The sequence below is a fragment of the Schistocerca americana genome, chromosome 2 (genome assembly GCF_021461395.2).
Source record: "Schistocerca americana isolate TAMUIC-IGC-003095 chromosome 2, iqSchAmer2.1, whole genome shotgun sequence".
Lineage (NCBI taxonomy): Eukaryota > Metazoa > Arthropoda > Insecta > Orthoptera > Acrididae > Schistocerca > Schistocerca americana.
The window spans coordinates 1,003,390,878-1,003,405,911 of record NC_060120.1 but is presented as its reverse complement, the minus strand read 5'-3'; the positions used below and the strand labels follow the sequence as shown (position 1 = coordinate 1,003,405,911).

Genomic DNA, 15,034 nt, shown 5'->3' with positions numbered 1-15,034 from the left:
ACAGTCTTTTGGTGAATTACATATGGACTCTACCAGTGGCTGGCGGTCAGAATAAATAGTAAGTGGTCTTCCCTCAGCATTCTCTGTCATAAGCTAACGACTTACAGTGCTTCTGAGTACGGCAGTGTTGCTCATATCAGAAATGACTGACATAGGAGCTGTCGTCAGTGGATGAGCTGATATCATAGCATGTGATAAACTGAGCATAATTTGATCAAATGCTTGTTACATTTTCAGGGTTTTGCCGCATGGACATATGCCAGTGCATTTATCAGTGGGATCTGAGTGGCCACTGCATGAAATAATCATGTCTGCAAAACTTATTCGCGACGAGAAATGGCATAATTTGTTATCACAAATTATCTAGGCTGTGGATGCTGACGGATGAGTTCCATGCGATGAGTCGTGGGTCGAATCCCGTTACAACTAATGGAGTAGCTGAGAAATATTATTTAGAATTTACTATGTTGGCATTTTTCGTTGCTTATCACTATACCGAAGTATTTCAGTGTCTCGAAAATGGGTGTGGTGTGTTCATAAAGAAAATTTAGAAAAACCAAAATATCGCCCAGGTATGCATGACAGAAGGGAAACTTGAAGAGGATATCGTCAATTGAGCATTGCCGTGTTTGGACTGCATTTTTCAAGCCATGAGGCATGAACAAAAGTTCTTAGAGCAGAAGTACTGTTATTATCGCTGTTTTGGATTTGTTCTTAATAACCAAAGGAATTTGTAGGTAAGCTTTTTTACCGTGTATTACAGTGAACATAGAAACACTTGCTAAGGTGTGAGTAAAGACTTGGATGCTCAGTATTTTGTAGCTATCAGGGATTGTGCAAGCATTGGCAGCCCAATAATCACCACATAATGTTTACAGTCCATGTTTCTTAGGCACTAGATTAATGGGCATAGCCCAGGTGCTGTCAGACTGTCTGACAATGCCTACTTGAGGCAGTTCATCGACAGCAGTTCTGGCTGCTTGTAGCCATCTACTACCAGTCTGCTTGATTTGTGGTGCTGGCGCCATCTGAGGTGTTGCAGATAAGAATGCATTACATTTAGCTCACTTTTTAACAAAAGAATTGTGGCATGCAATTCGCGATTCTTCCTGTATAGTCTGAGGTCCTCTTTTCTCACTTCTTCATGACTTGTGGTGGCCTTCTGTATCTTCGATTCTGACAGTCGCTGAGTAGCTGTAGCCAGATGTCATATGTAGATCAAGCAGCGGATGCTCAAAGACCAGTGTCCTCAGAAGATGATTGTCCATAAGGTGGCGGACTACCGCTGATGCCAAGCAACGGCGCCGACTTATAAAAAAATATTTGGGGGGAGGGGGTGGGGGGAGAGGCATACTGAGGGTCTTGCCCCGGGAAATTTTCTAAATTTTAGATGAAAAATAGTGAGTTTTAAAGTTTTTATAAGCATTTTAGAGCCATACGATCAACATTAGAACCCCGAAAACTGGATTCTCGATAACTCGACACTTCGCGAAACTCGACAAGCCTGACACATTTTTTGGCTTTGAAAAAAGAAACAAAACACGCACAGCACTTTCGTAAAAAGCTAATTTAATTTACAATAATAATCACGCTTATAGACTATTGCAGAGTAGTGAATATATAGCTCTGAAAAGACTGAAATTATATTTAAATAAATCCTAAACTATCACTAAAAGAATAAAACAAAAATTTTGCTGTCGCACAGTAATAGCACTTTGATTAATAAGTGAAATAGCTAATTTAAGCTTACTTTGAATAAGGCTCAGGGTTCACTAAATAAAAACATCACCTCAAAGTTAATGATTTAATACAGTTAATACAGTATGCCTAATACTTTCAGTCAAAAAGTATGCAAATAGCGGGTTTTAATTGGGACTTACACCCTAACGTGCTTTTGGTTGTACATCCAAACCAACTTTTTTAGTCCTTTGAACTTACCTCTCATATTCGAGGTACCATCATAGCACTGTCCTCTTATGTTATCCATTGACAAATCAAGAGTAAAAACGTCTTTTAAAATACTACACAGAGTTTGTGTTCAGTGTTTGTGGTCTCATATTACCCAACAAAGTCTTCATTGATGATTAAGGAATCGTCAACAGTACGAATACAAAAGACACTTGTTCATGAATCAAAGAATCACTTGTTTCGTCAACCATAATAGAAAAAAGCTGTCTTCTTTATTGAAGCCAATTCCTTTCTCTACACAGACTTTCCTAGTCGATCAATGATCACGTTTTGAATATCGTGGGATGTCCACTTATACCCCGAACGCCCAAACCAACGCCGGCCGGTGTGGCCGAGCGGTTCTAGGCGCTTCAGTCTGGAATCGCGCAACCGCTACGGTCGCAGGTTCGAATCCTGCCTCGGGCATGGATGTGTGTGATGTCCTTAGGTTAGTTAGGTTTAAGTAATTTTAATTTCTAGGGGACTGATGGTATCAGATATTAAGTCCCATAATGTTCAGAGCCATTTGAACCATTTTTGAACCCTAACCAATCTTTAAACTCAGAGCTCCAACAATTGAAAAAAAATTGTGTTTACATCTTCGTGCCCTCTAATTGCTAGTCCTTGTCGCCATATAAATTGCACACCTCAAAAGCTAAACGGCCTTTCTTCATATCGCTATCTAACTGTTCATTTAATTGGGAGGCCACACTTCAGTTAGTGATAGAAATTAGTTTCGGAACACCTTCCTTATGGTTAAACGTATTTTCATGAAGACGGAATTGTTCCGAAGTTTTTTTCCAGTTAGAAAGGCCTATGGAAGTAAATGCATCTTCTTTTGGATTTGATGCTTGGACAAACCAATCAAAACAGAAAAATATCACTATAGCATGAAATTTACTTTAATGATTTCAAATATTGAGCTTTCATTTGTCTCAAGTAGTTTACTCTCTCATGACTTTTTGGTCCGGTGTTCCCCTCACTGTCTAGTGCTAACCACTTATTTTTTTCATCTTTCATTCACAGCTCAAGTCAGCATGAAAGTACCATGTTAATATAGCTATGTCAGTCATCACAACAGAACTGGTATCTTAGTCATTGTCATGAAAAACTTTGTTTTTTACTCAATATTCTGTGTGGTTGGAGCAACCTCATGATGACAGGGTTGCATACTGCATTTAGGCACGTTATTTGTTATTTTAATTAATATAGCTTATTGTATAAGATATACCTAGTTCTAGAAGCCACTTGTCCATCTGATGATGGTTTTATTTAATTTGATTTTCTAGACTGTCTTCAGTTTCAGCTGATTATTTGGGTTAATATAGACATGTACATCTCTCGTGTTCCTCTGACACAGTAATGTCCACAGCTGTATGGCATTTTTATGCACTGGGTTGTTTACATACTACAAGAGGAGCAAGACATTTTTGTTCCATTAATAGGAGAACAATTTTAAAAAATTGTGTTTGCATACAGTATTGCATATAGCTACCAATCAGTGCCATGAAGTTACATAACTAATACATAAACAAATAAGTAAAACAGGATGTTGTCAGTGAGTAGTACTCTGTTGCAATATACACACTATGTGATCAAAAGTATCTGGTCACCTTCAAAAACATACGTTTTTCATATTAGGTGCACTGTGCTGCCACCTTCTGCCAGGAAAGCCATATCAGGAACCTCAATAGTCATTAAACATCGTGAGAGAGCAGAATGGGGCACTCCACGGAACTCATGGACTTCGAATGTGGTCAGGTGATTGGGTGTCACTTCTGTCATGCATCTGTACACAAGATTTCCACACTCTTAAACATCCCTAGGTCCACTGTTTCAGATGTGATAGTGAAATGGAAACGTGAAGGGACATGTGCAGCACAAAATCATACAGACCAGCCTCATCTGTTGACTGACAGAGACTGCCGACAGTTGGAGAGCCGTAATGTGTAATAAACAGACATCTATCCAGACCATCACACAGGAATTCCAAAGTGCATCAGTATCCACTGCAAGTACTATGACAGTTAGGCGGGAGGTGAGAAAACTTCGATTTCACGGTCAAGCGGCTGCTCATAAGCCACCCGTCACTCCAGTAAATGCCAAACAATGTCTCACTTGGGGTAAGGAGTGTAAACATTTGACAATAGAACAGTGGAAAAATGTTGTATGGAGTAACAAATCATGGTATACTATGTGGTGATCCAATGTATAGGTATGATGAATGCCTGGTGAACATCATCTGCCACTGTGTGCAGTGCCAACAGTAAACTTTGGAGGCGGTGGTGTTATGGGGTGGTCATGTTTTTCATGGATGGGGCTTGCACCCCTTGTTGTTTTGCATGGCACTATCACAGCACAGACCTACATTGATGTTTTAAGCACCTTCTTGCTTGCCACTGTTGAAGAGAAATTCGGGGATGGCGATTGCATCTTTCAACATGATCGAGCACCTGTTCATAATGCACAGCCTGTGGCGGAGTGGTTATACGACAGTAACATCCTTGTAACGGACTGGCCTGCACAGAGTCCTGACCTGAATTCTATAGAACACCTTTGGGATGGTTTGGAATGCCGACTTCGTGTCAGACCTCACTGACCGACATTGATACCTCTCCTCCGTGCAGCACTCCGTGAAGAATGGGCTGCCTTTCCCCAAGAAATCTTCCAACACCTGATTGAACATATGCCTGGAGGAGTGGAAGCTGTTGTCAAGGCTAAGGGTGGGCCAACACCATATTGAATTCCAGCATTACCGATGGGATGCACCATGAACTTGTAAGACATTTTCAGCCAGGTTTCCGGACACTTTTGATCACATAGTGTACTCTTACTGTCAGATGGTACAACTCCCAGAATAGCCAATAGAAACACACATTAAAAAACAGAACACATCATGGTCTTAAAAGAGGAAAATTGTTGAGGGAAATATGAAATACAGGTTACTCAAAACCCTTGTTAGAAGTGCCTTCATGAGCTGTAACTCATTGCTCCCCTACCCCCTCTGCTCTATCCTCCTACCACCCAACATGTCCTTTCCCTGCATGTTATCACAATTTCCAGACTTTTTCCTCCTCCTCCTTTTTTTTTTTTTTTTTTTTTTTTTTTTTTGATGAAGCAACCTTTCGTTCCAGAAATTAGGGGTTCTCTTTACTTTATTTCTTATCTGTTAGGTTAGGAGATGTAATTCCTGAAGATAATAACTATTCAGTTCATCTGTCTCTTTGTTAATCTGACGTATTTCTGAAAGGAATTTTCAAGTGCACACAGAAAACCTTCTGCAGCACAAAAGCAGACTGCAAATAATTGTCATTCAAATGGAGCTACCATCTAATGTTAGTAGTTGAGAAAACTCTATGTAAGAGCTATAGTCTAACACATATTACTACCCATTTAAGCATAACTTGAGTTAAGTCTTTTCCCACTCCTGCGGTATAAATTTATTTTGTGAAGGATCACAATGTCAGTTTTTGGAGCTACCAAGTGTGCTCCACATATTTTTTTATTTTGGTTTGGAATGATAACATTTTCCAGAGATATTTAAATAAGAACTTTAATATGTTTGTGTGTGTCATCACCATATTACAATCATTTCTTCTGTACATTTCAGAAGGAGGGTCTTGGTGCTCTGCCAAATAAGGATCTACACAAAAAGGACACCACACAATTTTTTTGAAAATGCTGCTTATTGGTAAAACAACTGGAATTTTGTTTGTGGCACACTTGTTATTGGCTGCGCCACATGAAGATATGAAATACACACAGGCTCCACGTAAGTCGACAGACACTGTAAGAAGTATTTCTTCTGTTTCTCATGGTGTATTTGTTAATCAAACAGTTGACAGGTGTGCTGCCAGTCCACAGTTTCCAACAGTCCCAATATTTTGGCAATCAGACATATCCCCATCATCAGGTGCACTGACAAACTGAGCTTCTGAGGGTGCATGGCCGACTTACATCCCCTCCCACTGCAAGCCATTCCTTCTGTGATCCATGCCTGAGGGTAAGTGTTACCGGTCACATTGGCATTTTTGGTGGCTTCAACATAGTTTCTCTGCCCACACCAGTCACCAGATCATTGTGTTTCCTGAGCGTCTTCTTAATTAGACCCAGTGCTGGTTCCCAAGCCTTGCTGAGATTATAACCACACTACCAATTGATAAGATTGTCCCTGGTGCAAATTTTGTTGGCTTCTCTAATGATGCTGCCCCTGTATTTGGAAGTCTGTGCTAAAATCCTGGTACATGCTACAGGGCCCATCTCAGATGCAGAGTGTCTGCCACAGGAACTTGAGCACCTCAGAACTGTGTTTCAAAAAATGGATATTACAATGATAATTTAAACACACTCTTGCTCCACCACCACAGTACAGCCTGTGGAGACAGAAGAAAATATGGAGGAAAAGGTAGCCACCGCATTTATACTATACACCAGCATGCTATTGGAAAAAGTTGGATGCGTACTGAAAATGCACCATGTAAGAACCATTATTTGCCCACCAAATAAAAGACAGGCATTATTTGGGGGTGTCAAAGATTACCTTGGTTTGTTGAAGGCTGGGGTATGTCAGACTCAGTGCCAATATGGCAAGACATATATTGGACAAACAGTGTGCACCATCAGTGGTCGATGCTGAGAAGACCAGTGGCACACTTGAATAATGTACCCCAATAAGTTGGCAGTCACAGAGCACTGTTTGTTAGAGAATTACTCTATGGAATATGGACATACCAGGATTTTTGTGCAGACCTCCAATGGGACAGAGTCATTAAAGAAGCCACTGTAATTCACACAGGGATAATCTTATCAATCAGGACTGCAGCTATAATCTCAGCAAGGCTTGAGAATCAGCATTGGGCCTAATTAAGAAGATGAGCAGTAAACTCAGTGATCTGGCAAGCAAGGTAGACGGAGAAACTACATCAAAACTGATGCTGCTGCAAGTCTCTCCACAAGCTCAACTGCCGATGCATGCCCTCAGGTGCGGACCATGGAGGGAATGGCTTGTGGTGGGAGGGTATATAAGTACACATCCTCAGGAGCTTGGTTCATCAGTGCATCTGATATGTTGATTGCTGAAATATTGGGCCCATTGACACTTGCACCAACAGTACACTCATGGACTGTTTGATCACTGTAAAAAGTAATTTTTAAATGAGTACTGATTAAGGCATATAAATTAATTAAAAGTTTGAACTTAATTCCTTTTTTTGCAACAGCCAGATTACGAAGAAGTGGTGGCTATCCTAAATTTCCCTTTACAAGCCCTGTGCCAGTCATCAGTTGTGGAACAAGAGAGGTTGAGCACCATCCACACAGGAATGGAGCCCCTTATCCTAAGATTGTTGGTGGCACCGAGACCTCTTATGGAGCATACCCCTGGCAGGTGAGTTAATAACAAAGTACTAAAAATGGTGCAATTATGAGACCAGTGAACTAATACTTCTCATAGGAAACTTATGTATGGGGTGGGCAAAAAGTCATTACCAATTGTAGGCTGATTGTGATAATTATAGATACAAAAACCAGAGTGTACTGCTATTAAATCAAATATCTCTGACATCATTCTTTACTAATTCTGACTTGTTGTGAAGATGTTTTTTAATGAAGAGAGGGGCTTTGCTCTAAAAATGTCATATGAAGGTGATTATAATGTAATAATAACTGAGAGGTCTAATAATTACAACATCATTTCACCTACAAACAATGCTGTCTAAAATTTATGGAAATGTTTATAGAAACATGGATCTGCAGCAGGTTGTCAGAGATCAGGCACCGGTTGCCGCAGATCAGGTAGGCCATGATTAAGTGAAGAAACTAAGCTTAAAGTTTTACAAGACGTTATCTAGTGTCCTAAAGTGCCTCCTAGCAGATTATTTCTCAGACAGGATGTTTCTAGAACTTCTGTGCAAAGAATTTTACATAAGTCCAAATTTGAACATTGCATAACTCATCTCATACATGGGCTATTGGGAGACAGTCATGACCATAGGCTTCAGTTTTGCAAGACAATATCAAATTGATTAAGAGATGTGATAATGAGTTGTATCAACAAAGATGGAAAACAATTCAAGAAAGAATGTTATAAATAGCCCTATAACTTCTATAAAGTGTTCAGTCATTTCAAAATTCTGATCATTTTATTTCATATTTAGTTAGGTTATGATGGTTTAGTGACTTTTGACCCACTTTCTTCTACATCCACACCTGTATCTATGCTTCAAAGTCCTCTGTGAGATGCATGACTGAGGGTACGTCTCATTGTATCAGTTATTAAGGTTTCTTCCCATTCCATTCTTGTATGGAGCAGTGAAAGTATGACTATTTAAATGCCTCTGTGCATGCTGTAATTAGTCTAATCTCGTCCTCACAATCCCTATATTGGCGATATGTAGAGGGTCATAGTATATTCCTAGAATCATCATTTAAAGCTGGTTCTTGAAACTTTGTAAGTAGGTTTTTCCTGTATAGTTTACGTCTGTTTTCAATAGTCTGTCAGTTCAGTTTTATTAGCATCTCTGTGACATTCTCACATGGGTCAAACAAACATGTGACCATTCATGCTCCCCTTCTCCGCATGTGTTTAGTGTTCCCTGGCAGTCCTCTCTTGCATGGGTCCCACACACTGAGCAATATTCTAGGAGGGGTCACATGAGTGATTGCCCTTCTGCAGTATTCTTCCAATAAATGAAAGTGTACCATCTGCTTTACCCATGAATGAGGCTGTGTGATCATTACATGTGATATCCCAACAAAGCGGTACAGCCAGGTGTTTGTATGAGTTGCTGATTCCAACTGTGACTCGTTGATACTGTAATCTTAGGATACTACATTTTCTCATTTTGTGATGTGTACCATTTTACATTTATGAATATTTAAAGCAATTTGCCAGTATTTACACTACTTTTAAATCTTATCAAGAACTGACTGAATATTTATGCAGCTTCTTTCAGACCACACTTCATTATAGATAACTGTATCATCCACAAAAAGTCTGTGGTTACCATTAATATTGTCTGCAAGTTCATCAATATACAACATGAAGGGTACCAATACATTTTCTCACACACCAAAAGTTACTTCTACATCTGATGATGACTCTTCAACCAAGATAACATGCTGCATCCTCCATACCAAAAAATCATCAATCCTACCCCATATGATTGTTCTTTGGGTAATAAGCATAGATGTGATACTGACCCAAATGCTTTTTGGAGATGAAGAAATACTGCCTGTAGCTGACTGCCTTGGTACAAAGCTTTCAGTATGTCTTGTGAGAAAACTGTGAGCTGGGTTTCAAATGATTGATGTTTTCAGAATCCATGCTGGTTGGCAAGGAGGAGTTCATTCTGTTCAAGATATCTCATTATGATTGAGCTCAGAATACATTCTAAGATTCTACAACAAACTAATGTCAGTGACCCTACAGTTTGGAAAGATTATCCAGAATAATGATTACATATTGTGACTTACCACACTTTCTAGTTGAAATGTGGAAACAACATTTCAAAACAATGATGCATTCTGGAGCATAAATGACAGTATGTATCCAAACACAAATATCACAAACTGAATATAACTTCCTATATTTTCTTTGCAGAAATCATGACAATAGTCCATGAATTTGACAGAGGCAGGATTTTGGTGTATTATTGTTCTGTGACATTGCTGCTCATGTTGGTCAGTATCCCACAATTATCATGTGAATGTGGAGTCATTTGCTTCAGGACAGCCATACCCAGTGCCCTGCAAAGTCTCAGTGGCTAGCCAACGAAGACAGGCATATTGTTGACTGTGGCAAGAAAAGTGCACAAACACACAATGTAACGTCATCTTTAGCACTGCTTACTGTTAGCACGGCAACTATTATTGCAGTTTCCATTGTTGTGGCAGTAGAGGGAGATGTTCCAGAAGGGAGCCATCTAATAATGGGCACAAGGCTGACACCACGTCATCTTTTCAGACAAGTGCTGGTTCTGCATACAGCACCACAATGGATGTACCTGTGTGGAGGTTCTGCAACATTCGCAGAAGAGCTTCTGTGAAATTTGGAAGGTAGGAGACAAGGTACTGGCAGAATTGAAGCTGTGGGGATGGCTCATGAGTCATGCTTGGATAGCTCAGATGGTAGAGCAGTTGCCTGCAAAAGGCAAAGGTCTCGAGTTCGAGTCTTGGTCCAGCACACCATGTTAATCTGCCAGGAAGTTTCAGATCAGTGCACACTCCGCTGCAGAGTGGAAATTTCAATCTAGCAGCCCATATATATTTCTAATGTGTTAACGAACATTGCTGCACACCATCTTCAGGGTCTCTGTGATGTTATCTTTCAACAAGATAATGCAAGACCATATGTTGCCTGTGCTGTCCAGAATTACCTCAATAAGGAGGTGTTTGTCTGTTGACCCTGGCTAACATGTTCTCCAAATTCTCAGCCAATAAAACGTCTGACCATGGGCTCTTGAGAGACTGGTATGCCACCACACGCTAGCCGCTGTGATTGATGAACTACTCTGGTGTAGAGTTGATACAGCATTGTATGACTTCTTTGTTTGTCACCCAGGCTTAGCTCAATTTGATATCAAATAGGACTGGAGTTACTGTTTCTACCTAGTTGACAGCTCTCTGTAGCCTCCTAAGTTTCACACCCTGTATACTCCCAAACCACTTACAAATTTAACAATGTATTCTTCCTGCTATACTATAAATGCACAATAAGCACAATTATGTTATTTGGTATACATTCTGGTGCTTCACTTTTAATGGCCAGGAATGTACTCGTACACACCTCAACTTGTTCCACAGTGCTAAAGACTCTCCTTCTTGACAGAATCTACAGGATACAGTGAGTGAATGCATAAGAAATTATTTGACCTACAGTGATATTACCTATATGGTGACCAATTTAAATACCTATAAACATCCTGCTTCCAATTCACTACTAGTTCTTCAACACAGAGCTATTAACCAGATAAGAGTGTAGTTTCCATAGACCATATTATAAAGTAAGAGACTAATTGTGTTTTCACTTTAGCCTTCCATGACTCCCTCTATGTCTCGGAAGCAACTTCCAGTCCCTGTCTGATCTCAGTTATGCCATGACTAATTACACACTGGCCAATTTCCAACTGTGGTGTAGATTTACGCATAGCAGATTCTTCCCACCTTCTCTGCTTAATGGCAGCTTGTCATGTTTCTCTTGGCATTCATTGCATTAGCATGTGTGTTATAAGGCCTTTTTATGTGCATTATTAATGTTTTTTTTTTCATGAAAAATTACTAAACAGAGGCAATCAAGGCAGAATTGACAGAAACACAAATGGAAAAAAAATTGTGAGCCCTCATATTTTTCAGATAGCTTTCTTTGTGACAGAGAAAATACGTGTAGGTGAAGATGTTAAGTTGCTCCAGACAAAGATGAAACGTAAAACACAATATACTGATGATGATGAAGAAAAAAGGAGTCAGCAAGAAAGAGAGGAATTTAAAAAGAATATAAAATAACAAAATCCCTAACATAAACACAATCCAGACACATTAATGTGACCACTGCCTATGTTCAATGTGAACATACAATAATGCAATAATCACTTACAGAGAGCAGGTGGCAGCACTACAGTGAAGCATATATAAGGTGTGCCTAGGGGGGAAAGAGGTATACAGAAAACAATGCAGTTGTTTCCAGAATGAGATTTTCGCTCTGCAGCGGAGTGTGCGCTGATATGAAACTTCCTGGCAGATTAAAACTGTGTGCCAGACCGAGACTCGAACTCGGGACCTTTGCCTTTCACGTGCAACTGCTCTACCATTTGTTCTATATAGTTCGTTACATTTGGTCTGGGCGGACGTCACAAGAGACAGACTGATCTAGACATCCAAAAGGGCATGATATTGGCCTTCCATAAGTGGCAGTGGTGTATGATGGCTATGGAGATATATACAGGTGAATAGATGTGTGACTTTTGAGCAACTGACCATCCAGATGAATCAAGGGGATACCGTCAAGAGTCTGTTCAGTGAATGTTGCTGTGTATGGACCTCCATAGCAGAAGCCAGATTCATGCATCTATGCTGACTGCTGTTCATCAGCAACAAAGGCTGGAATTTGCATGCCAATACAACTGGACATCCAGTGAATGGTGACAGGTTGTCTTTTCAAATAAATCACCTTTTATGCTCCATCGGACCCAATGGTTGTTGACGTGTTCAGCCCTACAGCAGCTGTAGTAAGGGTCGAGATCTGAGGAGGGAGTGTTATGATCTGGGGAATGTTTTTGTGGCATTCCCTGGGTAATCTTGTCATTCAGGAAGGGACAATGGATCAACACAAGTATGCATCTACCCTTGGGGACCATGTCCACCCCGCACATGCAGTTTATTTCTCCCCAGCACAATGGCATGTATCAGCAGGACAATTCAATGTGTCACACAGCTTACAGTGTATGTGCATGGTTCAAAGAGCACCAGGATGAGTTTACCATACACATCAAACTCCCCCAATTTAAACCCAAATGAGAGTTTGTGGATGAACCTTGATCCAGCTGTTTGCACCACAGATCCGCAACTGAGAAACCTAGAACAGCTGGCTATGTCACTAGAGTCGGCATAGCTCCACATCACTGTCAATACCTTCCAGAACCTCACTGATTCTCTTCCTGCTGGTCTGTGCTGCAAAAGATGGTTATTTCAGCTTTTGACATGCACTCACATAAATGAGACTGTTCCATATATACATATACACACAAACTCATTCATAAGAGCATGGACCAGATTAACAGTATTATCACTGCTGGTATTGGAGTCACTTCATTATTGTTGTTGCTTTGAGGCTATCAGTGTGGGAAGTGACACTCTTGACATTTATCTGCTCTTAATTTTCACCAACTGTTCCTCCTCAGCTTCTTCTCAGCATCTCTCCACAGCTTTCTGTTACTTCTTATGATTACTTTTATCCTCTGCTTTTTCATTGTCGCAGTTCCCTATTTTTGAAAAGTTACTAAGTGTTCTACACTTTCTATTGCTTTTGTTTGATTGTGTCTTTTCTTTGTCTCATCCTCTTTGTTTGTGCATTTATCTTCTATTTTCGTTAGCCATTTATGGATTATTATTTTCCTATGTGTCAACTGACAGCAGCTTACTGCTGATAGACTCTCTACTTGCATCCCAGGGGGATATTTCACTTCATATTCTTTGCTCCAGAACACAAGAAAGAAGTCCTTATCCTGGAGAAAATTCTTGATTCTTGTCGTCTGGTTGAATTAATTTTATTTTACTGTATGTGCCATGTTCTTATCCCCCCCTCCCCTCCCTCCCACCCCTTGACTTATTTTATTGGTTACACAATTTACCAAGATAATTCCAAGAATGGGGCACAGTATAAGAGTACACTATGTTGTTAGTTGAGTGTTGGGAACATGACACACAATATTGTTCATATTGTGTCTAGTAAATTAGTACTGTTCTGTAATAATGTGAGAGGTGTTCAGTACTAAACAAGACAAACTGGAGAGGAAACTCAGTACTAATGGATGAAACTTTCTGTAAGCCAAGTTGAGAACTGCTTTTAAAGAAACATTAATAAAGACAACCTCTCTCATTCCTCTCAGAATGTTGGATTCCTACAAAATATGTACATCAGAAAAATGGTGTCCAGTGATAAGACTTTTGTTAGCTATAGGTGTGAAACGAGCTGCAAGTTACTCAGTACTGTTGATACAATATGCTGAGAAGTGTTTAATCTGCAGAAATGTATATAAGCAGATTGAACATTTTAAACAATCAGAACAAACATCCAACTATACAACTAAATGAAGTATCAAGCAATAAACTACAAGACTGCATAATGAATTTAATTGTGATGACAAACTTTAAAAAAATATTGCACAATTCTAAAATGCTGGAACTAGAAATGTGGATTTAATTGGTCTTGAAAAGCTTAATTGTCACAAAATGTGTGAGTTGGGTTCCAGGAGAGTTGATTTATCTCCATAAAGACAGCAGTGTATGCTTCTATTCTAAACTCACACAATAGTTTTTTATGGAACGCAATAACTTTTTATACCATGTTATTAGTGATTAGTGATTAGATGTGGATTCACTACTCTAAAACTGATCCCAAACGGTAAAGTCTTGAATGCAAACATTTGGACACCCTATCTAAGAAAAAACTCTAATCTCAGGCTAATAAAGCCATGTTAATGATCACCAGTGGCTCTCAAGGATCAAATTTTTTTAACTACTTAGAAGAATGTGCTATGAAGATGTTTCAACATAAAATGCAAACTGAAATAAGAAGAAAACACTAGGTGCTCAAAAGGCATTAGTCCAGTACAAAAAGTATTCTGCGTTAATTCTGACTAGAAAATATGAGATGTGATTGAAAATATTGAATGGGAGTGTGTCACCATATTTACTTTTCCGAGCCAATCTTGTGCCATCCCCTTTTTACCTGTTCAAAGCATTTTTAAGCTTCATAAAATTTAAATTCAAAAGTACAGCTAAACAAAGTGTGCAAAATGGACCAAATGCTAGGCATGGGAATTATTCATAATATAATTTAGAAATTTAAAAGAGATATGGAATAGATCTTGCTGGAGACTTCACTGAAAAGTTATGTAAGCTTAATTTTCACAGAATACTTTTTTCCCCACAATCATTTGTCTTCTTGATTATTGAACTTGTCTTTTATATGTTAGTGAAGTCAACATGTGAGACTGGGCTTACTTGGGAAAGCGTATCTACAGAACTTGAAGTCAGCAAAAAAATCACATGATGTTGTTTTTGCTGCTGTTAGTGTCACAGTGAGCTGAAACTGAAGGTATGCTGCTTATTGCAAAGGAGATGATAAAATTGAACTGCCAAAAAAATAATAAATATCTGTGAAAGAAGAAGTCCCAGTGACAAACTAATGCAGTACAGGGTTTTGCTTACTGGTACTGAAGGAGTGTATAAATTTTAATGTAGATACTGGACGTGGTGGGGAGGGGAAAGAGAGAGAGAGAGAGAGAGAGAGAGAGAGAGAGAGAGAGAGAGAGAGAGAGAGAGAAGCCAGGAATGTTAAGCATTATGCACTATAGACCAGTGTGATGGA

At 39.5% G+C, this 15,034-nt stretch overlaps 1 protein-coding gene across 1 annotated transcript in view; it reads left to right on the top strand.

Moving 5' to 3' along the window:
* Window positions 1-15,034, top strand: part of LOC124596331 (mast cell tryptase-like) — a 124,924-nt gene that overhangs the window by 86,075 nt on the left and 23,815 nt on the right. The window contains exons 2-3 of the mRNA XM_047135434.1: window positions 5,558-5,719; window positions 7,167-7,333. Coding sequence (XP_046991390.1) covers window positions 5,626-5,719; window positions 7,167-7,333 — 261 coding nt within the window. The 5' untranslated portion in view covers window positions 5,558-5,625. The remainder of the gene's footprint in view (window positions 1-5,557; window positions 5,720-7,166; window positions 7,334-15,034) is intronic.